Here is a 24864-nt window from a genome sequence, read left to right as displayed (position 1 = left end):
TCACAGCTAATCAGCCATTGTACCAGGTCTCTGCCTTCTAGGGACATTATAGTGGTCAGGGTGCTAACCTGGAACTTATAGAACCCTGCTTGTGTGTTCTTAGGTAAACCACTTTGTCTGCCTTAGTTCCCCATCTGTAAAATAGGAATAATAATATTTCCTTTGCTCACAGGGGTGTTGTGAGGATAAATACAAATTGTGAGGCAATCAGAAACTACAGTGATGTAGATAGGTTCTGGTCTGCCTCATGTTTCCCAACTCTCAAGAGAATTTAGTAATTTGTTGGGCTAAATTAATGTTAAAATGTTTTAAGAGCCTCTAATGAAATATTATAAAAATATTTATTTCTTACGCTAATTGGTATCCAAAGCACTAGTGAAGAAAATTCCAATTGGAGGTGTTAAATCTGGAATCTATAGTTTAATTATTGTAAGATATTGACTAAGTTGATCTCATTTTCTGAAAACAGAGTTGTAGCTTTGCCTCTTTATCTGAACCCAGGTTTAGCTTCGGCAGGGAAACAATAATAGAAGGTGTTTTTCATCAAAGCAGCTGCTATAGTTTCATGCCTTTTTTCTGGCAGACACTTATATTTAATTGTGACTTCCATTGCTAAATATAGGTCCCTAAATTTTCTCCATCTTGTGAGAAAGGTGTCTTGCTTATTGGCAGAGATTTAACAAGCTATTTCTGAGTTACAGAAGACTTACTATTTTAGATTAATCATTTATTATTTTTGCTTCTGGACCTTTAATTGAATTCTTTTGTTATATGTAGTTTTTCTAGTGCATCTGGAAAAGTTATTTTAAATATAAGTTCTCAATATCTGTTGTGTTTATTTATCTTTTTCCTGGCGCAATCCTAATTGTTCACTATTCACTAGACTGCTAAAACAAACAAAAGAACACATGAGATTCTCTCTCTCTCGGTTTGTTGGCTTGGTAAGTACCTCTCCATAAAGACTTATTTTACTAATGGCAGGGTGGGGGGTGTTGGGGAGAAAACAAGGGGACAAAAACTCTTACTTTCTCTTTATTCATAATGGGGTAATCCTTCCTTGTAATACCTCATGTTTAATGAAACAGTTAGATAAAGCAAACAGTACACGTTCCTTATTGTCCATAATTGTTATGTCAGTTAACACTTAAAATGTTATGAAACTAGAAGTAATCACACAATTTGGTTACATGGTAACTTGCGCAATTTTTTATATTTATGCTATTGTATACATGACTTATTAATCACTGAAGTGTCTTTATTCCCCCTCCTGCCCTTACCAAGTGTGTCACTTTACCTGTATTAGCTGGGGTGTGGAGGTGGTACTGCTTTAACTATACTAACAGACTAAAAGTGGTACCATACTCCCAATCCCTACACCCCAATTTTTTCCTTTTGTGGAGAAAGCAAGACAATGTCTGTTTGCAATATTGCACTAGGGGCACGCAACTTGTGGCCAAAGCTCTTATAGACTGTATTTGTTGCCAGATGGAGATCTGAAATATGGAATGCTTTTCAGCTGTAAGTGTTCATAATCAGGATATTATAAAAGGAATATTCTCAGAACAAACTTGGTTCAAAACTTAAATTTTATAAAAATCTTATTTTCACAAAACCTAAGGCCAATTGAAATGTTTCCATTAATTTAAAAAATTCTATTGCAAACAATTTTTTAAACATTCTTCTGCATGCAGTATTTGCAACTCACAAGCTTCAGCTTTGTGTGAGAGAAGCTGAAAGTGAAATTAACTCCTCTGTTTTCATTGTTCAAGTTGGGAGAAATGAGCAGCATTAAAAAACGGTAAATTATGTTTTTATAGTCCCTGGTTCTAATCTAATTTTTTCATGTGCTTCAGTGTATGTTGAAGCATTAAGCACTATGGGCTGTAACATTTATCTTGAGAGAATTTCGAGTTATGATTTCAGAGAAGCCACTGATTTACATTTTATGTCTTTTTTCCCCCTCCCAAATCCCTTATCTTTTGGCTATTATTTGCCCAGTTCCATGAATTCAGTTTCAGCTGCTGGTGTTTGGGGAGACAGTGGGGCAACTGAAGATCACCATCCACTGGGATTATAGTTAGCTCAGCACCTTATCTTCTAAATTCTCTGTAGACTATGAGGTCCAAACGGCTCTTACTGCTTAAGGCTCTGATCTGCACCACTGAGGTCATAGGAGCTTTGTCATTAGTTTCAATGGGCATAGGATGAAGCTTCAATACATTAACAGATTATTGATCTGCTCTACTTCTGCTTTCCCCGAAAGCACTTTTTCCTCCAATCTTCCCATCGATGAACACTGAGACATTGGTGGTACTGTTCCATTTAACATCAAAAAGGTGCAGGACACCATGCATGCTTTGATTCACTTACTGTACAAATTGCCATGAACCCTTTTCACTAATTTCCTCCACTTGTGAAGATCCTCTAATCTGTGAATGAAAATTCATGTTTGAAACCTTTAAAGTCTTACTCCCTACTTCTCTACCTTGTCCTCTTACATTATCATTGACTGTCTCAGCTGGAGGCCTATCTCAGAATACAGTTGAGAATTGTCCTTCTGTTTTTGAACTCTCTCCATGGACTTACTCTAGTGAATTTTTTTGACCTTTATCCACCTACTTTCTTGCCTATTTGCTCTGTTTCTGCAACTTTGACCTCGTCTCTCCTCTTGACTGTCCACAATTGGAACTTTTTCCTGTTTTAAAAAAGATCATACTACTTCTCTTTACGAATGGTTCCCATCAAACTCTTGTGATGCCATATAAAGTGCATTTGTGAATGTGAGCCTTGGGGAGGTTCTTTTGTGCCTTTGATAGAGGTTTGTTTCTATGTTCTGCATTTCTTGGAATATCTAGAGTGATGTATACTACTGTTCAGTTTTTTTATTTATTAATTCAATAATAGTGTTATGGAAGCATCAGGAAGGCCAATGGGGGAATCACAAGATCATTATGCTAGGCACTGTGGCCCTGATCCTGCACCATTAACGTCAAGGAGTTTAGGATCAAGCTCTGGAAACATATGTAGTAGTATTCACACACCTTCTATAAAAGTTAGATATGTGATTTTTTTTAGGGTATTTCTGGGTCTCTCCTTTAAGCTTCTCTCTGAAATTCACAAACATTGTTTATTCCTGACAAAGTCTGTGATAATTTGAGAGAAGTAAAGTGTGTGTCTTTTAAATCAGTTAGGAGGTAGACTATTACAATCAACATGCCTGGCCACTGCTCTCTCCTGGAAGTCAGTCTTTACTTAGAGAATTCCCTACAAATTAGAGTTTCTTGGTGCTTGGTTTTGAGTCTGATTTTTTCGTTGAAGTTTAACCATTATTCAACATTTCAGAGTGGGTTTCTTAAATAGATTGAGATCCCCAGAAGTGAGACAAGGCCAACATTCATTTCATGCAGGACCTTCAGGCATACACAGAGGTTGGGAAACAGGTTTTATTGAAGAATCATGCAACCCTTTTAAACTGTGGCCCAGTTTAACTGCTTATTCTGCAGTTACCTTTAATTTTGTGTGTGCATAGCTTTAATTCTGTTTCCCTAATAAACAAATAGGGTTAAAGTCAGAGGGTTGGAGTTCTGATAGTCTTTGTTTCATTACATGATGATGTCTTGCAGTTAATGTTTTTGTGTCTTTTTCATATTTGAATTTTTCATTCATTGTGACTTGTTAATTTAAGGCATTTCCTGTGATGTAATAAAAATTAGGGCTGTAAAGTGACTAAAAATTGCACTGTTAAATACTATAAATTTTTGGATTTTCTACATTTTCAAATATATTGATTTATTACAACACAGAATACAAAGTGCACAGTGCTCACTTTATATTTATTACAAATATAATCACTGTAAAAATAGTATTAATTCACCTCATACAAGTACTGTAGAACAATCTCTATCATGAAAGTATCTGACAAATGTAGGGTTTTGTTACATTGTTTTGTTTTTGAGTGCAGTTATGTAAAACTTTAGAGCCTACAAGTCCACTCAGTCCTACTTCTTCTTCAGCCAGTTGCTAAGACAAACATGTTTGTTTACATTTATGGGAGATACTGCTGACTGCTTATTTACAGTTGCCATGTTATTCACTTGCCATGTGAACACCTGTTCTCACTTTCACTTTTGTAGCTGGCTTTGCAAGGTATTTGTGCCAGATGTGCTAAAGATTCATATGTCCTTTCATTCTTCAACCACCAGAAGACATGCTTCCATGCTGATGATGATAGTTTGAAAATATGCATTAATTAAATTTGTGACCAAACTCCTTGGGGGAGAATTGTATGTCTCCTGGTTTTTTACCTGCATTCTGCCATATATTTCATGTTATAGCAGTCTGGGATGATGACCCAGCGCATGTTCATTTTAAGAATACTTCCACAGCAGATTTGACAAAAAACACACAGAAGGTACCAATGTGAGATTTCTAAGGACAGATACAGCACTTGACCTAAAGTTTAAGAATCTGAAGTGCCTTCTAAAATCTGTGAGAGGGATGAGGTGTGGAGCATGCTTTCAGATATCTTAAAAGATCAACACTCCAATGCGGAAACTACATAACGCGAGCCACCAAAAAAGAAAACCAACCACCTGCTGGTGGCATCTGACTCAGTTGATGAAAATAAACATGCTCTGCTTTGGATCATTCTTGAGCAGAACCCATCATCAGCATGGATGCATGTCTTCTGGAATGGTGGTTGAAGCATGAAGGGACATAAGAATCTTTAGCGCATCTGGCATGTAAATATCTTGCAACACCAGCGCCATGTGAATACCTGTTCTCACTTTCAGGTGACATTGTAAACAAGAAGCAGTCAGCAGTATCTCCCATAAATGTAAACAAACTTGTTTGTCTTAGCAATTGGTTAAACAAGAAGTAGGACCGAGTGGACTTGTAGGCGCTAAAGTTTTACATTGTTTTGTTTGAGTGCAGTTATGTAACAACAAACCCCTACATTTGTAAGTTACTTTCACAATAAAGAGATTGAACTACAGTACTTGAAGCCCACAAATGTTGTAGGGCTGGGTTGTTGCCCTTTGAAAACTTCATCCTATATATTCAAGGCACCAGCTGTGGTAATATGGTTATAGTTTGTTAATTACAATTAATATTTACATTTGGCCATATGAAATGCCACTTCCAACACTTGAACAGTTTCTTACTGGATGCAACACTGTCTAAAGGGATAGTCCCTGACTATAAGTCAGGAGGCTGGGTTTATTCCCAGTTGTACCATTAATTCACTGAGTGACTATGGGCAAATCAATTAACTTCCTGTGTCTGTCTATTCATCTATAAAATGAATCACAAAACAAACTGGTTTAAAAAGGAAAGCAAATATGCTGTCATTAGGAACCAAAAAAGAATATATAGTTAATATGGTTCCCTCATAACCTGAGAATTACTTATTACCATGTATTTAATACCAATATTTAACTCCTTCAGTATTGGTTTTACGTTCTGAGCTATGGTCATTCACATTAATGGAATTACTCGGAATTCACACTGAAGTGATTAAGATCAGAATGTAATAGTCATAATGGAGCTAATAGATTGTATGTGTAGTTAACATGTCAATTGTCAACTTGTCAGTTTTTTTAGGTTTTTTTTGAGATTGTGGTTTATTAACCTTTAATTAAGTTTTGGGGGAGGGGGAACAAGCCCCTATAGATAGAAACTGAAATAATTGTGCAGACTGCTATTTTCAGTCCTAGTCAAAACTGGAAGGGAAACTGAGTCAGTCAGTGCCAAAATATGTCTGTCTCATTTGAAATAGGAAGAGGAATAGCCCAGTATTTTTCATATTTGTGGACTGAGATGCAGGAATCCTTACTACAGGCAAGACTCTGCATTTATAGGATGTGAAATTGTGTGTCCGGTTGATGGTTACAGTTTTGTGGGCACAGCTTAATTGAGTGTTGCCTCTGAGGCTAGGACTTGAGATAATACAAAACCAGTGGTTTTATAAGAATACTTAAAATGGAAGTATTTCTTGGATGAACAGCTATATTCAGGGAAAAACTATTTGGACCACACCAGGCTCTACAGTACAACCGCATTTGCTCCAACCCCTCAGACAAACACCTACAAGATCTCTATCAAGCATTCTTACAACTACAATACCCACCTGATGAAATGAAGAAACAGATTGACAGAGCTAGAAGAGTACCCAGAAGTTACCTACTACAGGACAGGCCCAACAAAGAAAATAACAGAACGCCACTAGCCATCACCTTCAGCCCCCAACTAAAACCTCTCCAGTGCATCATCAAGGATCTACAACCTATCCTGAAGGATGACCCATTACTTTCATAGATCTTGGGAGACAGGCCAGTCCTTACTTACAGACAGCCCCCCCAATCAGAAGCAAATACTCACCAGCAACCACACTAACCCAGGAACCTATCCTTGCAACAAAGCCCGTTGCCAGCTGTGTCCACATATCTATTCATTGGACACCACCATAGGGCCTAATCCCATCAGCCACATTATCAGAGGCTTGTTCACCTGCACATCTACCAATGTGATATGCCATCATGTGCCAGCTATGCCCCTCTGCCATGTACATTGGCCAAACTGGACAGTCTCTACGTAAAAGACTAAATGGACACAAATCAGAGGTCAAGAATTATAACATTCAAAAACCAGTCGGAGAACACTTCAGTCTCTCTGGTCACTCGATTACAGACCTAAAAGTCGCAATTCTTCAACAAAAAAAACTTCAAAAACAGACTCCAGCGAGAGACTGCTGAATTGGAATTAATTTGCAAACTGGACACCATTAACTTAGGCTTGAATAAAGACTGGGAGTGGATGTGTCATTACACAAAGTAAAATGATTTCCCCATGTTTATTCCCCCCGCTGTACTGTTCCTCAGACATTCTTGTCAACTGCTGGAAATGGCCCACCTTGATCACCACTACAAAAGGTTTTTTTTCCCTCTCCTGCCGGTAATAGCTCACCTTACCTGATCACTTGTTACAGTGTGTATGGTTACACCCATTGTTTCATGTTCTGTGTATATAAAATCTCCCCACTGTATGCATTTGATGACGTGAGCTGTAGCTCATGAAAGCTTATGTTCAAATAAATGTTAGTCTCAGGTGCCACAAGTACTCTCTTTTTGCGGATATAGACTAACACGGCTGATACTCTAAATTCTTTGAGTCTCTGTATTCCAGGGCATATTTCCCAATTCTGTAGGCATGGTGGGTCTGCATTCTCTGTTCTTAGATGTTAAAAAAATATTGTTTGCATGGATCCTGGTTAAGTGATCGAAGACTGTTCTGTCAATTATTTACTGCTCTGCCAACCTGTGTCATCCATGTATATGCTGATCAGCAGTGATTCTGTAATTACTTCCAGATCATTGAATGTCAAGCCTAGTATGAATCCTTATAAAAACCCTATTAGAAACACCCCCATTTAGAGATGATTCCCTATTGACAACTACTTTAATATCCATCAGCCAATTCTTAATTCACTTAAGATGTGTGGTACTGACATTGTATAGTGCTACTTTCTTAAATCAGGCTATCATGTGGTACTAAGTCAAATGTCTTACGAAAGTCTAAATATATAACTTTTGCAATTACATTGACCAACTTGTGATGGGGGGGTACCAGGCCCTTTGAGGCCCCCAGCTGGAGGCCCTATTATACCTCACCCCAGAAAAGGACAAGTGAAGGTGGGTCCTCCAGGCCTACCTAAAGATGCTGCAGGTAAACAGCCAGAGTGTAGCAGGTTCACTTAAATGGAGCTGCAGGGGCTGAGCAGGTCTGACCCTTACTACCAGAGGAGTAAGGAAGGTTGCTCCTTAATGGTGGTTGGAGCTCAAGGGAGAACCAGAATATGGTGACAGTCCATGAGGAAGGAGCAAGAACTTCAGCCCTGAAATAAGAGTGAAGAGGAAGGAGCTATGTGGGAAGTGGCTCAGGGAACAGCAGTAGCACCTATTACATGAAGCAGCGCATAGCTGCTATTTGTAGGATCCCTGGATCAGAGGGTAGGCCTGAATCCTCCCACCAGCCACTGGGGAGGTGGCCTAAGCCCCAAGAAGGATATAAGGTTTGTTTAGAGGCCCAAGTAAAGGGCAAGACTTAAAGGGACACCAGAGAACTGGTAAAGGTCTAAAGTCTCCAGGGAGAAAGCCCTGGGGGCACTACACTATATCAGGGCAGGCACAGACTTAAAGCAAGGCCAGAACGGGGCTAAGGCTTGAGCCCACAGGCAGGGCTAAAGATAGTAAGAAGGGTACAGGGATAGGCCCTGTTAGACCTTTGGCCCCAGAAGCAGTTTTCATGTGTTGAGACTGTGTGACTTAGCCAGATGTCTGAGCCACTGACCCACCCAACGAGGGCAACAGCGAGCACAGAGGGCAGGTTTGCACACAACGAACAGGAGATGCTCACAAGAGGTGATTGCACACTGACACAACACCAAAATTATAATAAAAAAATCAGCTTTGACAGTTTTCCATAAAACCATGTTTACTGGCATTATATTCCTGTTTAATTTTTTTTATTGAATCCAGTGTCTGCTTTTGTTATTTTGCCCTACTCTAGGAACGCTGCCAAAGCACCCTTTTGCACTTGTGCAGAGGCACAGGATTTTTCATTTAAGTTCTGCTCAGTTTTTGGATCCAGCACCCATTGAAGTAAAAAGGAGTCCTCTGATTAAGCCTGATACTGTACCCATTAGAGTCAATGAATGCTGACTGAAGGCTACCTTATCTGCAATATTCCAGAACTTGTAAATTATGAGAAAATATTGAAATCCCAAATGTTAATATGCACAGGGGTGAATTCACAGAAATTTCCTTCTGTATTGAAAGCATTATTCCAGATCTCTCAGTGAAATCAGTTTAACTACCTGCTGCTGGAATTTAGATTTTCTTTGCTTCTGTTCCATGGCTGGCATGCCAAAGCATTGATTGAATCTTCTTGTGTTACTTAATGCCTGCCAAAGTAGCTATTAGCATACAGTAAGTTATATTAGAATCATGGGCAGAGTGTGAACAGCCAGCTGGGGGAGGCTAGGCCCCAGCTGCACCCCTTCTGCCTGAAGGCCCACCCCTTCTGCATGCCCCCTGCTGGGAAGCCCATCGTCCCCCTACACGGCAGCTATTGCCTGGAGCACCAGGAGGGTGGGCAGTGCAGCCCCTAGACCTTGGAGCCCTGGGAGGGTGGGCAGCATGGCCCCCTGCCTTGGAGTGCCAGGAGGGCGGGTGAAGCAGCCCCCAGCCCTAGCTGGGACCATGGCACAGGGGAACTGACAGAAGGGGGCCTGAGGGTAGACGGGGCCATATCTGGCTGTTTGAGGAGGGACAGCCTCCCCCAGCCTATACCTGTGTCCCATGATTAGATTATTATAGTTCGGACACAAGCCAACTACTGCAGAGAAACCCACAATTAAAGGGGTATTAATTTATATTTACTCCATAACTTAAATTGAGAGACCAAGGTTTATGTTAAATAAGACCAATAGATGTTTCTACAATTAAACAAATTGAATGCAAATAGTTGTGTTTACACCACAACTATTTATAAGTTTTAAACTTTCCTTTGCAACATTTGGGTTTCAAACACTGCAGCACTGAGAATCCAAAAGTGAAAATGATTATAAATAAAAGCTGACAAAGCTTTTCATCCTCCCTGTTTAGAGGAATTAAACGCAGAGTGTATCTAATGACAAGTGGTTGAATTTTTAAAAATTTAAACTGTTAATAATCTGAGGCATTTCTAATAGATCGGGATGGAAAATGTCTCTCCCCAATAAACTTCTACTTTGTCAAAAAAACAAATGTCATTTCTAGGAACCAACAACCACACAGTTTCGGCCAAAAACTGTTGAAAACCAAAAATTTGGGAGGTTGAGTTTTCAGTTTTGATCAAGTAATCTTTGCTTTCCTCAAAAACAACCAAAACAAAACCCCTCCCCCACTTTCTTGTGATAATTGTCATTTAGTCAAAAACCCAATTTTCCATTAAATAAAAGCATCAATGGGAAATACTTTGACTAGTAGCTATTGATTGTTTACAGCATATGAAACATTCCTCTAAGATTGAAAATTGGGACAAAATTTCACATATGGGTTACTGGTATGTAACTCCTATTGAAGTCAATGGGAATTGTATGTGCCAGTAGTTTGGGGGCAGAATTTAGCTCCTTAACAGTTTCTCATATCTTTCTCCCTCTATTAAATGTCCTTCTCCTTTTGACTTAACCCATCTCTTATTTAAGAAAAAGAGATGGGAAGAAAAGCACACATTATGAACAAAACAAAGTCAATATTTTAAAAACTTATGCATTTAAGATGACATTTGACAGCAATCACCGACTGTTTTTTGTCGTTGTATTCCTTTTTCACACCCTTTGTCTGTCTAGTCTATTTAGGTTGTAAGCTCTTTTGGGCAGGGGCTCCCTGTCCTATGTGTTTGTACAGCACCCAATACAATGGAGGCCCTGATAACAGTTGAGGCGGCTACATGCTATTGTAATATGAAAATAAAAGTAATTGGCCATTCACTCCTTGGTAAACATTTTGAGACATGACAACTTGTACCAGACTATTCTTTCTTAGTTCATGTTTTATCTTTCTGTGCAAGCAGTTTCTGCTCTGTAGCCACATCAGCTTCTTTAATTCCATCATTTTCTCAGAGTCCCACAGGACTCTGTTCTGAGTCCTTTGCTTTCTTTTATGTCAAACTATTTTCCTAAGTTTTTAAAATAGGATATAAATTTTAGATAGAGATTCTCGGATTCAGTATGAAAAGAACAAAATCCAGTGAATCATAAATCCAAATACTCATTGTCAGTTTGGATTTTACAGCATATCAATATTATGTTCTGTTTTCTTTGAAACAGCAGCAGTAATATCCAGCTGAAATAAGTGCCCCTCTAGCTTTCCAGAAGCCAGAAAGAAACAATCATACCAAACTAAATTAGGTTAAATTTGAAAAATCTTGTTCTATAACGTGGAAGGGATGCTGTGTCTAGGACTGGAGATAGTTCCTTTAATGGGGAGGCAGGGCAGTTTGAAACATTTGCTAAGGGTGAGTCTCAACTTACTTTGCCTTTCTGCTTATGAAAACTATTTCTCAGTCCTCAGACAGCAGGCCCGCAGTGTATGACCATGTATTATAAAATGAAATTTCCCCTTCATGACATTTCATATTGATTTATAGAGAGAAAGGGTAGCCTTGTGATTTCCACGTCCTTTAGCTGGTTTACACTGTCAGCTTTTTGGGGCAGAAATGATCTCTTAGAAAAGGGCTCAAAATCTTCGTGGGGCATTCTTGGCACTACTTTAATAGAAATAACAGTTTCATTCAAACAATGAGTATTTTGGTGGGGTATCATGGTTTCAGACAAACTGTGTAAACCATGGCAGATATGCTTGTTTCACATTGTTCTGCAGTTCAATTAAATTCCAAATTCAAAGCAAAACTTAGGTGTGAATGCACATGAATCTACTAACCTGTCCAAAAATATATTAAACCCTTTGCATATCAAGACCACTGAATTTAGCACAGCTCTGTAAATAGCTATATTAAAAACAAAACCAGAAAAACCCCAAACACTTACCTGGTGTTGTAGAGAGATTTGTAGAAGATCATAATTTAGAGATGCTCCCTAATAAGGGACAGTATTATGAACATAGGTATTTGGAGATGCAAATGGAGGCAGGAGTTGGGAACGCCGCCTGGCTGTGTGCAAGCAGTTCACCAAAGACGTTCTCTAGTTTGTTTTTTTGAAGTTTTATTCCTTGCTCAGTCATTGGTTTGTTATTTAATGAACTCCAAGATCATTACAGTTGTTGCACTGAAATTAGAGAAATATATTTATTTTTATGCTTCTAGCATGGGATTTTCAGAAGCCATCAGCCTTGGTCCAACTCTGCTCCTATTGAAGACAGCAGTAAAACTTCTGTTGACTTCATAAGGAGCAGAGTTAGGCCAAACCTGAGCACTTCTGAAAAATCAATGTAAATGGAAGGACTGAAAATTCTGTATTAAATTTAACAACGCAGGAGGGAACAGAGATAGTATGCGGGGGCAGGGGGAGAAGGCGGCACTCTTGATAGCAATGAAGTCTAAAGCAAGATAACACTAAAGATTATTACACATGAGGAAGAACTACTAAAAAAACAACAATTGGAAACATTATTGACTCTCATAAAGATAATTGTTGTTCATAATCCTTCTTGAAGTGCTCAGGCAGAGTACAATGTAATAAAATACATAATTAAAAAACTACCTCTTAAGTCAAAGGGATAAAACGAATAAGGAGATCATGAAATTAAAATCATGTCACCTCAATATCTTCATCCTTCTTCCTGGGCTGTATGTTAGCTACTCACACTCCTCATCGAGGTTCGTTATCATGGCCCACCTTGATTATCACTACAAAAGGTTTTTTGTCTCCTGCTGGCAATAGCTCACCTTACCTGATCACTCTCGTTACAGTGTGTATGGTAACACCCATTGTTTCATGTTCTCTGTGTATATAAAATCTCCCCACTGTATTTTCCACTGCATGCACCCGATGAAGTGACCTGTAGCTCACAAAAGCTTATGCTCAAATAAATTTGTTGGTCTCAAAGGTGCCACAAGTCCTCCTTTTCTTTTTAATCTAAAAAAGATGTTTTAATTCTTTTTAAAAAAAAGCTTCTAAACTTTTGATATAAAAGATGAGCCAAGGGTAACACACTATTTTGTGTGTCTGTTGCTATCTATTAGACTGTTCCAAAGAGTTCAATTTGCCTATCCATTTCCAGTTCCTTAAAACTACCATTTTTTGCTAGTGCTCTAGACCAGTGGTTTTCAAAGCCGGTCAGCCGCTTGTTCAGGGAAAGCCCCTGGCGGGCCAGACCGGTTTGTTTACCTGCCGCGTCTGCAGGTTTGGCCGATCACGGCTCCCATTGATTTTTTGTGAGCAAGTAGTTTTTAAGTGAGGTAACTTGGGGGATATAGAAGACAAACCGGACACCTGAAAGGGGTATAGTTGTCAGAAAGGTTGAGAGCCACTGCTCTAGACAGATACTGTTGTTGGGATTTTATTCAGTTTGTGTAAATCCTTAATGTTCTGGTCTAAGACCCTACATTTTTAGGCATAGGGAATTATATCCCTTTCCCCTCCATTGTGTCTGTCTTGCCTATTTAGAGAGTAAGCTCTTTGGGGAAGGGGTTGTCAACTACTTTATTTGTACAAGGGGATCCTGATCTTGGTTCATTCCTAGGCCCTACTGTAATAAACACAATATCAGTGTTTAAATGATATTTAGTCTCCTCTTAATTTTTCAGAAATCCTATGTTTTTAGGGCAATGGGCAAACTCCAGACAAAGGAGAGGATAATTAGGTTGAACTCAGCATGAGTGTAAGCAGATGAGCTCTGTTGATATAGGTGGAGTTGTGCTCCTTGGACTTCAGTCCAGACTTGGTGCAATGTGCTTGCTTTGCCTGATTCCTGGAAAAGCAAAGTGGGGAAAGAAAAAGATACATAGAGTTCTTCATACCAGAAGTTCTTTCAAAATAATCTATTTGTAAAATATTATTGAGTTCAGTAGCCAACTCTGCCCTACCTCTTCTTCCTCCTTGGTGTGAAACTCAAGGAAGGGAACTACAGCAGAGAACATCTCTTCCAAGGTTCAGCTTGCATAAGTTTCTTCCTGATTGTTGTCAGGAGACTGGGGTGTCTCCATTTGGGAACATGCTGTGGGAACTGCCCACAAATCCTGTGGGATCTTCTGGATGTTGTGTGTCTCCCCCCCTCTCCCCACGCTGGCACCCTCCCCACTGTCTAATGTGTCTAGGCCCCAGTTCAGACAGGTGCTGAAACACAAGCTTAAATTAAGCATGTGAGTAGTTCCATTGGCTTCAATGGGACTAAACTTGTGCTTAAATTTTAAGCATGAGAGTCAGTACTGGGAGTAAGTCCTCTTACCTCAGTAGCAGGAACACTCATTCAACCACCATGCACTTTGTGTATTAGGAAGAGAGGGTGAAATAATGCTGTCAAACAGGGATAGATCCCTGTATATATTTTAGAAGCTAAAAGTCAAGCTGAGGAGATAGAAATCAAGTATTTTCCCCACTTATGATTGGGCGAGTGGGTTGTTCAAATAGTGATAAATTCATTCTTTCCCCAATTTATATGCAAGATAAGGGGAAAGTACAATGACATAAGTTACACAGAGAGAGATGTGCATTTCTTGACTCCCTAGTGAGGAGCTGCCCTACTTTTAGTCATACCCAATGTATATTTACCAGCTTCTTATTATTTTATAGACATAATGTGCACTCAGTGGGATCATGTTTTTCTTTACCAACCTCTTACCCTGTTTTTGGTCCCTGTAGCGAGGTGATGACTCACTGGTAGGACACCTCCTGCAGGTCATCTGGGAATTAGCTCTTTTCCAGCTTACAGAGCACCATCTGTAGGCCAACATCTCACTTGCTGCTGGCCCCATGTCCCTCCCAGACCCCAGTGCCCTTTACCTTGGGGTTCTGCCCCAGCAGTATCCCCACACTCTGGGTCTCCCCTCCCTGGGGAACCCCCAACCCTCTAAACCCACCTTGCCTCAGTGGCTACTGCCAGTCATCATCTAGCCCCCATGCACTGGGGCAGACTGTAGTGTAATGGCCACTCATCACTGGCAAGGGATTAGGACCTGCTGCCTTTGCCTATCCTCAGGCCCCCCCAGTACCTTTGTAGTCCTTCACTAAGGCCTGCAGCCTGGGGTTTATCAGGCTGGAGGCCTCCCCAGCTCCTCTTCAGGTACCTTACTCTCAGGCAGCTAACCCTTCCCATCCAGGGCTAGAGTGAGACTCCTTTTGCCTCTGGCCCACAGCCCTCTTATAAGGGCCAGCTGGGCCCTTATTGAGCTGGATACAGCTGTGGTCAGCTACACAGTCAGCTTCCCCCAGCTGTTCTCACTCCTCTCATTACCAGCCACAGCCTTCTCCAGGGCTGCTTTTACTATTGGCTGCCCCAGGGAAGCTCTCTCCCAGGGCTGTTTTAACCCCTTCAGGGCCGGAGCGGGGTGACCACCCTGCTACAGTCCTCAATCCTACAATGACTAAGGTGCAGGTGCAAGAATCTGATTGCCCAGAGGTCATTGCAGAATTTGGGCCATAGTTTGTTTTTTAGAGCTAGAAATAAATGCATATTGCACTCTATGAACAGGCCTCAGGCCTAATGGCTTTACACATACTTCATTCTTATCTTACTGTATTAATTTTGTTAATATATAAATGTAAAATGTACTAAAACCAAAATAAACACAGGTGTTTTTTAAAACCAGTTTGTTTCAGTTTCACGTATGCATTTCTTTAGACTCCTGACCTCTACCCTGGAACTGTTTGTCTCCATGCCCTTATACCATCTTATTTCCTAGTCTAATTTTTATGGTTTATGCAGGACTTGAGTGGTGTAGACTTGGAGTGCTGTCTGTCTGCACAGGGGTCAGTTTACCGCTATCTAAGTTTCAAAGTTTGCTGTAACCTGAATTGTGGTCTTTCTGTTGCTATACAATGTTGCAGTCAATTTGATCCATCTTCAATAGATTTTCACTGTATCAGAGTATTTTATGAGCAGGTTCCACCATATATGACATTGATACCTCTTCATAATTATGGTGTTAACTTCCATAATTTGGAATAAGTCCGTTTTTATGTTGAAGAGGCCTGTTCTTGCTGCCCTGTAGGGATAGTTGTTGTTGAAGGTGATAAGAGGGTAGGGTTTGTTTTTGAAGCCATAGAATTTTTTAATACTGTATTTCCAACTATAGCACACTGCAAAACCCATTATATTATTGGACAATATGGACTCTATCAGTACTAACAAAGGATTTGGGTCTAAAAAATTCATATACAACAGCTTTAGGAGGAAGGGTATTTTCTGTGCTACTTGAGGTCAAAGGGCCAGAGAATTTGAGGTCAAAATAAAAGAGAACTTTTGCAGCAAGTGATAAACAGAAGCTACTCTTGTAAAAAGAAAAAGAAAAGCAAAAATAGATGGAAAGAGATTCTGATTACTTAACATGTTATGAGGGATGCCAACCTGTTTATAATTTCAGGGAGTACAGCATGCTGTATCTTTTTTTGTAAAATCTATGCATAATTTCCTCATACACTTTTCAAAGGGAAGTATTTTAGAGAAAGGTGTAAAATCCTTCTGGAGGGGGCTCTGGAGATTTCCTCCTTAAGAAATTATTTCAAAAGTATATGCCACTGGGTGCATTTTGAAAGCGCACACACACACAAATGTTCATCTGCTCGGGGTGGGAGGGATTGGAAATAGATACGTCTATTTTATCTAAATTCTGTTAATTTCTATTCAGTGCATCCTATTTTAGAAACCATATTCTCTCAAATTTTGCAATATAGGCACAACATAAAGAATGGGAGTGAGTGAGTGGTCTGGGGAATTGGGGTGAAAGAAGAGGACAGTGCTTAAAGGAACAACGTTAACTTGAAATTCACATTTCTGTCTAAAAATGTTGTACCTAGTTACAATCACAAGAAGCATCTAAGCTTTATTGTGACCATAGGGAAAGGAAATCTATCACCTCTGAGGCTGGTCAGGATGGCACTAACCTTTGCAGCACCTGCTCCACTGTCTTCCCTCTATGAAGGAAATGGCTGGTGAATCCACTGGGCCTGCATTGAGCTATCCTTCACCACCACCCACCATCCTGGGGCATGTAGAGTGCAGATCTGTATAGGATCCTAGCATCCTGAACCACTCCTTGCACATGGAACACTAATGGTTCTGCTGGGGTCAGGACCTTTGCACCTCTACTTGTGGGTGTGGAGGAGTTGGGGAGATGGAATTACCCTTCAAGGAGAATTAGAGTGCCGCACATAAAATGTTGACCTAATGCCAGCACTATTCTGATTCTCTTCAGTTCAAACACAACACTAAAATACATCTGGGACTGCACTTTGTACTGTAGTTCACAATATGATATTCCCTCCAGTATTTCTCTGCACATCCCATCTCACTAAGAGAAATGAAGTATACCCGCTTTTAAAATGTAAGTGTATTTGAATGAGAGTGATTGGATTGCATCTGTACTTCTGTAAGTGATGGTCTGGTATGTTTCATGGGACTAAATGGGAGCTCTGAAAACATGAATCTTGTTGTCCGGGTTTGATTTTAACAACTCTTCAAACCAAATATTGTACTATATTAGAAATAAAAACTCTGTATTTGAAAGAAAGAAATGGAAATATACTGTCTCTTTAGGCAGGATGCCAGTTGTCATTTTGTAAAATATATTACCAGTGGAGAGGAATTTATAAAAGACTTCTATGCAGGTATTTTATACGGATCCTAGCAAAATACTTAGTTATACAAGAGTTATTTTCAGCAAATCTATCCTCCAATAAATATTCAGTGCTGATTCTCTTTATCAGTATCTTGGAATTCAAGGGTTTTCCATTTCATATCAAGGCTCTAAAAAGAAGCAGTTTAATAATGAACGTCGGTGAAATGACTTCCACAATGCAGACAACCACAATTGTTAACTTTTACTGATGAAGCACTGAATGTTAACTAAATACTTAAACAATTGGGTGTCGCAAAGTACATGTAAATTGACACTAATGGTAAAACTCTCTCAAATACAAAAAGTAGTTTAACCTTTTTTTGGGGAAAAAGTCAAACACCTTTTGGTTTTGCCTCTAATATTAGATGCAATTGAACGGCCCGTTCAACCCATCAGATCCATCATTCTGAAGTGATGGGCATTTTTCTCCCAGCTGGTGATAACCAAAATGGTGTCTGGATCTCTGGTAAACTTTTTTTCCTCTTTGGATGGCTTTTTTCTTTCAGTAGTTCAGTGGACATTCCTTGTAAACAAGGTGGAGTTGTCACTTACTGAATTAAAAACATGACTTCTGTCAGCCTTCTCCCAAGTGTTAAGCAGGATCAGGACAGCACATCATATAAAATTTAACATAGTAGCCCTAGATATGGTGGCTGAAATAGTGCTTTTGTAACATTTGGAGCAAATTAAAAGACCCCAATTGTTTTGTTTTATTTCATTTCAAAGCATGATTTAAAACCCCTCCTTGAAAACACTACCAAAGCACTATTTCAGCCACCATATCTAGGACTCCTTTGATAATGCCCACAGTAAATGAGTCATTACAATTTATTATTTTATACCATTATGGTAGTTATTTCAAGGAACCCTCCCCCCAAAGAGAGAAACTTTATCTAAACTACTAAGATATGCATGCACTTAAAATGAATCGTTATGTAACCATAATTAAGGCTATGATTCTGTCATGGTATGTGATGTTCCAGGACTTCTGTGAATCATAGAATATCAGGGTTGGAAGGGACCTCAGGATGTCATCTAGTCCAACCCCCTTGCTCAAAGCAGGACCAATCCCCAATTTTTGCCCTGATCCCTAAATGTCCCCCTCAAGGATTGAGCTCACAACCCTGGGTTTAGCAGGCCAAGGCTCAAACCACTGAGCTATCCCTCCCCGCCTGGGGGAAGGCTGGAGCAGCTGCTAGTCCTGGGACTTCTGGAACAGCTGACTGGCGCAGTGGCTGGGGGTCAGCCCCCTGCCACAGGGGCAGTGGTGGACTGGAGCAGCTGCAAACCCTGGCAGGGCTTTCTTTGTGTTCCTCCCTCCCCTGAGTATTTTTAGTAAAAGTCAGGGACAGGTTGTGGGCATCTGTGAATTTTTGTTTATTGCCTGTGACCTGTCCCTGACTTTTACTAAAAATACCTGTGACAGACTCTTGACCATAAGTGCTGTAAGCCTCATTCATTCTTGTTCTATCCCCTCCTTGTTTGTCTGAAATTTAGGGCCTAACGTTCTATGCATGTTAGTTTAGCTATCTAAGCAGTTGTATTGAAGTCAATAGGAGTATTTGCTGTAGGAGTTCATATCTGAGTGTTTGCAGAATTTTATGCTTAACTTTGTTAGTTTTCTGAGGCAGGAATTGTATTTTTATTTCTTTGCTATGGAGCCACTAGCACACTTGTTAGCTCTATGAATTGAATAATAGTTGTTCTGATCCAAGACACTGCCTTTTTGTTTTGTGTGAAACCTTCGATCTTGGATAGTACAGTGATTCCCCACAGTAGCATTTACTCTAGCCTTGTAAATGGAGAAAAAATACACGGCGCAGACTAATCTTAGGAACTATTCAGGTTTAGTAGCAGCCTTCATTGAGTTGAGGACACTTGCCTCTTGATGTGACTCATGGTAAAGAATTTTGATTCAAATATAATTTTGGAAAGTTTTAGCTTTTCGTAACGTTGTGCTGCACTCTCCCCACCACCACCTTATCTGAATATTAGATATCTGAATGCCAGGTATATCCAAGTATCAGATCTGTGTGAATTATGTCTTTAATGGTGACACTAATACAGGTTCTTCATCTAAACAGGTGAGACTCTCTCTCCCTGCATAGCTAATGTTGATAATGCAAAATTACCAAATTTTGTCATTCTAATTTATTAGCTGAAATTCATCTCAGCTCTGCTTGAAACCCCTTAGTGTCTAAAAAAACATTTTGACAAAATACAGCATTAAAATATCTTCAGACACATCTACAGCACTGATTGAATAAGGTAGTCACAGTTACAAAGCACTGCAACTGGAGATAGAAGGTTGTGCATTATGCTATTCGTATCATGCTGGAATGAAAATATACCTCTGAAAGTGTAACATATCTGCAACTTTCAGTTTTTAGTAGGTAAAGTATTACAAAAGCTTTGCTTCTTTTTGCTTTTGCTCTGACTGTAATATTCTGGAAGGGTATGAAAAAATTCAGTCTAACAGCAGAACTGTGTCCAGTTGTGGGCGCCACAATACAAGAAGGATGTGGAAAAAATGGAAAACGTCCAGCAGAGGGCAACAAAAATGAGTAGGGGACTGGAACACATGATTTAAGAGGAGAAGCTGAGGGAACTGGGATTGTTTAGTCTGCGGAAGAGAAGAATGAGGGGGGATTTGATAGCTGCTTTCAACTACCTGAAAGGGGGTTCCATAGAGGATGGATCTAGACTGTTCTCAGTGGTAGCAGATGACAGAACGAGGAGTAATGGTCTCAAGTTGCAGTGGGGGAGGTTTAGTTGGATATTAGGAAAACCTTTTTCACTAGGAGGGTGGTGAAACACTGGAATGCGTTACCTAGGGAGGTGGTGGAATCTCCTTCCTTAGAAGTTTTTAAGGTCAGGCTTGACAAAGCCCTGGCTGGGATGATTTAGTTGGGGATTGGTCCTGCTTTGAGCAGGGGGTTGGACTTGATGACCTCCTGAGGTCCCTTCCAACCCTGATATTCTATGATTTCTATGAACTTTCTTGACCTACTCTCAAGCCAGCCCACCCTACTAGCGGCATTTCCCTGACGGTGTCATAGATGTCATTAGTTAGTAGTAAGAGATCCATTCAGTGATGCTACACATTTCAGCAAGGAAATTTGTCTATTTCTAAACAAGGTAAACATTAGAAATTAAGACTGTATATTTGCTGGAAAGAGTTCCCAATGTGAAACTGTTTCAGAAACCGAAAGCCTAAATTAGGAAACAGATTGTGAATTAGCCATTGTTTAACTGAAAGATACTAATTCACCTACTTTATCCTCAGGCCTTTCAGTTTCCACAGTTAATCCTCTGACCTCATGGTAAGAGAAATCATGCCTTTGACTTTTTTTTTCCAAGCTAATTTTGAAACTAGAGATGGGCCTAAGCTGCAAATTTAGATGAATTTGAACTTTCCTAAAGTTTGAGGATGTTTAGTTTTAAAGTTTTGTTTTTTGGGGCCATAGCTACTTGAACCTACAGAGCATGATTGTAGAAGAAATTTTGTTTAGAAGAATTGGCTAAAGTGTGCACGGATAGTATATTGTTAATGCACAGATCTATGTTTTTCATCTTTAGATTTCATCTTCAGATTCACCTCATCTTGGCCAGAACATTACAGCCTGGTCTACTGCTGCCGAGATTTGGGCTCAATCTGTTAACAATTTATCGTTTCATCAGCAACGATGAGCTCCACAACACAGCCAGGTCAGTTTTTTCAGATGTCACAGAATATTAACATTTGTTGTAATTTTGCAGAATTCTTCATTCTGTGTCTGTGTTCAAAGCCGAACTAGAGGTGGCAAGTGACCCATATGCCAGTTTCATGTAATTAAGATTTGACTGTCATATGAAATGAAATACAGGAGTATGCATGAAGAAATTATATTGTGTGGATATTTTATCTCAGTTCGATTACAAACTGAATGATTCTGTAATTCTTGTGTAATGTTTTCCATATGACTTGTTTAGGAGCCAAATAATCATAATGAAACACAAATAGACATATTTAACATATTTTTATTCTTTCTTAATATTTGTATACTTGTGCATTAAATTACTGTGCACCTTTACATTATAGCCGTGTTTGAACAATCTGAGTTTGAGCTTCATTGCTCATCATATCCCTATGGTGGAAGGATACTTGCCCACGCAGTCATCCTCTGCTATGTTTTTCTTTGTAGGCACATGCTTAGTTAATATAAGTCTGAGCACCTGCTTTATCTGATGTCAGTAGAATGAGCTAGTTCTGGTTCAGCTGGCAGGAGATGAACTGTGAGCGGTACAGCCAATACCCATCGTTCTAGAGAAAGAAAAGTTAATATGGAACACGCCTACTCTCCACTGCTTTGAGGAGTGAGAATCAAATCTGCACAATGTCCCATATAGCCCACACTCCAGTTCACCTCCACTTTAAAAACATAACACTGTGCAGGTGATTTTATTTATGTCTGCTTTTGGCTTTTGTGAAAATAATTAGCATAAAACAAGAAAGAAATTGTAATAATAAGCAGGGCTCTTAACTGAATTTTTTGTGGAGGATATCATGCAGCTCAATTTAGGAATGTTTTTCAGTTAAGATTTTTTTTTAAAAGCAATATCAGAGATATTGTGATGGAAATGAGGAATAACGGTATCCACATTAGTGCCTCAAAAAGTGGCCTGAATTTCAAACTTGGCCTCCATTTTTGCAAACACAATTTTGCATCTGCAATAATTGTCAGGAAAAAGCTTGAATGACCTGCGGTCAAAACTGATGGACGTAATTTATTGTGGATACAAAATATGCCTCCGATAATGGAGGCCTGATTTAAAAATCAAGTCACTATTGTTCTGGGTCTGAGCAGAACAAATTTTGTAGAAGAGGACTAGATGATCTGAACGTTAAGGCTGTTGTTGACTTCTCCTTCTGCTTTCTTGAAGGAGTTGTGCTCTGCTTTTTGGCTCTGTAGTCTCATGGTTTTGTATGTGTCCCCTTGGCAACAAATATGAAATGTATTACTGTGCTTTTCTCATATACCGTACATGTTACAGCCCTCCACTTTGCATGGTGGTTTTCTAATGTATATTGCTGATCTTTAGTTGATTTATTCCTGGTGTAACTCTCTACTCCAGTTGGAGATGATTTGGCTCTTAATGCAAGGTGTCAAATTGACCCTCGTTACTAGGAGGAAGAGGATTATGGGTGCCTATTGAAGTTTCTACTGTCATTCCAAATGCCATAAAGGAGACCTCTTCAGTTTGATGAGCAGGGTAGTAGTGATATGAGTTCTGTTTGTAGGGTCTATTCCTGCTAGGTGCACAGTACTCAACTCCCAATGGGTCTTTAACTGACTTCCATTAACGTTAAGAGTTGTGTGTTTATGACCGTGCCTCATGCTGAATATTTACCCCTAATAGACTAAAACTGGAACTCTGATTTATTAAAAGAATTAGCCATTGTTGGGTGGTGGTTGGTGTTTGTGTCCACCCCTAATATAAAGAAATCTTTCCATTCTGTGTAGAGGTTGTTTTTTTTTTTTATAAAAAATTGAATGTGAAGTCACCGTATGGTAATCTAGTGTCTCTAACTATTTGTAATTAGGTCATTCAGTAAAATTGTTTTGTGGCAAAAATGGCTATCTGTAAAATGGAATCACTGTTGAATTTAAAACAGCACTAATCTTACTACAGTACAGCCTCGCTATAATGAACCTGTCAGGACCCAAGCCTTTTGTTCATTACAGCAAAAGGACAATTAAAATGAATGGGTGGTAGAGCTGGGGCTCGGCTTCAGGCTGTCAGCCCTGGACAGCTGGGCCTGGGACTTTAGCTTCAGCCCTGGGAAGTGAGGGAGACGGGCTCAAGGGCAGAAACTGAGGAGTTGGCCCTAGCCCCAACGTATGAGGCTAGATAAAAATTGTGCATGCGTGTGCAACATATTTATTTATTTATTTAACAGTACGGTATTGTACTGCAGTAGGGATCCAGGGACCAGGTTTGTTATAGCTGAAGTTTTGTAATAATGAAGGGTGTTATAGCAAGGGTGTACTGTACAAGCACTCTAGAGTACCCAAAAGGCACGGTCTGATTTTCAAAAGTTGTGGATGACTTATTGAAACTACCAGTCATGCTCCACTGCCCACAGTTATGGCATTCAATTGGAAAGTGGAAAAATTGAAAAGTTTCATATCTAACAATTATTATAACCCCAAGTTGCATAGCTTCCTTCCTTTTCCTGTTGGGCTACACAATCAAAGAATGAGTGGGGGAAAAAAACCAAAACACTGCAAAATCTTGGGAGTAGCCGACTGGATTGTATCTGGTTTGAATGAACAATTAGTGCCTCTCTCAGTTGACTTTTTCAAGAAATACAGTATGAACTACTCAGTGCACTTGACCTGTGTATAAATGGATTATCTCTTCAGTGGTTTCAGTTCTTATTCCAAATGGATGATAGAAAATGGTTAATTCTTTCTTACCTTCATATATATGGAGCATTTGTAAATTGTGTTCATCTGTTCTAATCTTCATCTTTGTACATTGTAAATCTGCAGGGTATGAGATCACATTGTTTTTATCTTATGTACATGTAAGCAGCGTCAGGATGAGCTCCACCCTGCCATCTGGTGGAGAGGTGTGGCAAGTTGTGGAAAAGAACTTCAGGGGCCGATCTCATTTGCATAGACACACCCACCCCGCCTAGAATGAGGCCATAGCTGCCCAAATGGTCACTTTGGCTGCTGTGGGATCCCCAGTGTCTCTGTTATTGGGGCAGGAAGAATAAATTGTTATTACCCTGATTATGGGAACTGTGCTTGGAACTGTACTTGGCCTTTTGTTATTATGGAGGGACTCACCATCAACTAAATAGCACTCGCTAGGCAAGGGTCATGGGTTTTAAAACTCTGTGAATGGAGAGAGGCTGGGGATAAGTATTAATACTTGGTGGCATGGGCCCCTTGGTGAGGGTCTTACATGCTAATTGCACTTCCTTCTCTCTCCACTGTGGAATATCAGAGCTAATTTTGATTCCATTAGGAGTCTAGTTACAGGCTGCTGAGCTCACTTTGGGCTAATAGTGTACCAGCACTGAGGCTCCCCTACTACAAGCTGAATTCACCTAAGAGCTGAAATCACTGAGTGTTGTGTTAAGTAGCGGGGGAGCCTGAAGATATATTGTGGAGCAGTTTGCGGGACGGCTGGAGTGCCTTGTGGACAGGCTGGTAGAGCAGTGCGTAGGACGGCGGGAGCTGCTGGTCGGACACGGAGCAGTTTGTGGACCAGCTGGTGGAGTAGTTTGTGGGACGGCGGGAGCTGCTTGTGGGCTGCGGAGCGGAGCGGAGCTGAGCGAAGGAGTTCGTGGGGCGGCTGGTAGAGCGGAGGCCTATGGAGCTGTGGGGCGGTCAGCTTCAGATCATGTAAGGTGCCTCTTACCCCCGTCCCATCTCCACCCAGGTTGAGAGGTAAAGCTCCACAGATAAACTTTCGAACTCTGGGGCTGCCCTGACCAGGGGCAGAGACTTTTGGGTCATTGGACTTTTGGGA

General features: G+C 40.1%; 1 protein-coding gene across 1 annotated transcript in view; it reads left to right on the top strand.

Annotated features, from left to right (window-relative positions):
- HDAC9 (histone deacetylase 9) overlaps window positions 1-24864 on the top strand; it is a 703417-nt gene that overhangs the window by 30032 nt on the left and 648521 nt on the right. Inside the window, exon 2 of the mRNA XM_084619569.1 lies at window positions 20917-21045. Coding sequence (XP_084475695.1) covers window positions 21024-21045 — 22 coding nt within the window. The 5' untranslated portion in view covers window positions 20917-21023. The remainder of the gene's footprint in view (window positions 1-20916; window positions 21046-24864) is intronic.

This window comes from Lepidochelys olivacea, assembly GCF_965140295.1.
Source record: "Lepidochelys olivacea isolate rLepOli2 genome assembly, chromosome: 2".
Taxonomy (NCBI): domain Eukaryota; kingdom Metazoa; phylum Chordata; order Testudines; family Cheloniidae; genus Lepidochelys; species Lepidochelys olivacea.
Note: the sequence above shows the minus strand (reverse complement) of the source record. Positions and strands in the feature narration are given on the sequence as shown.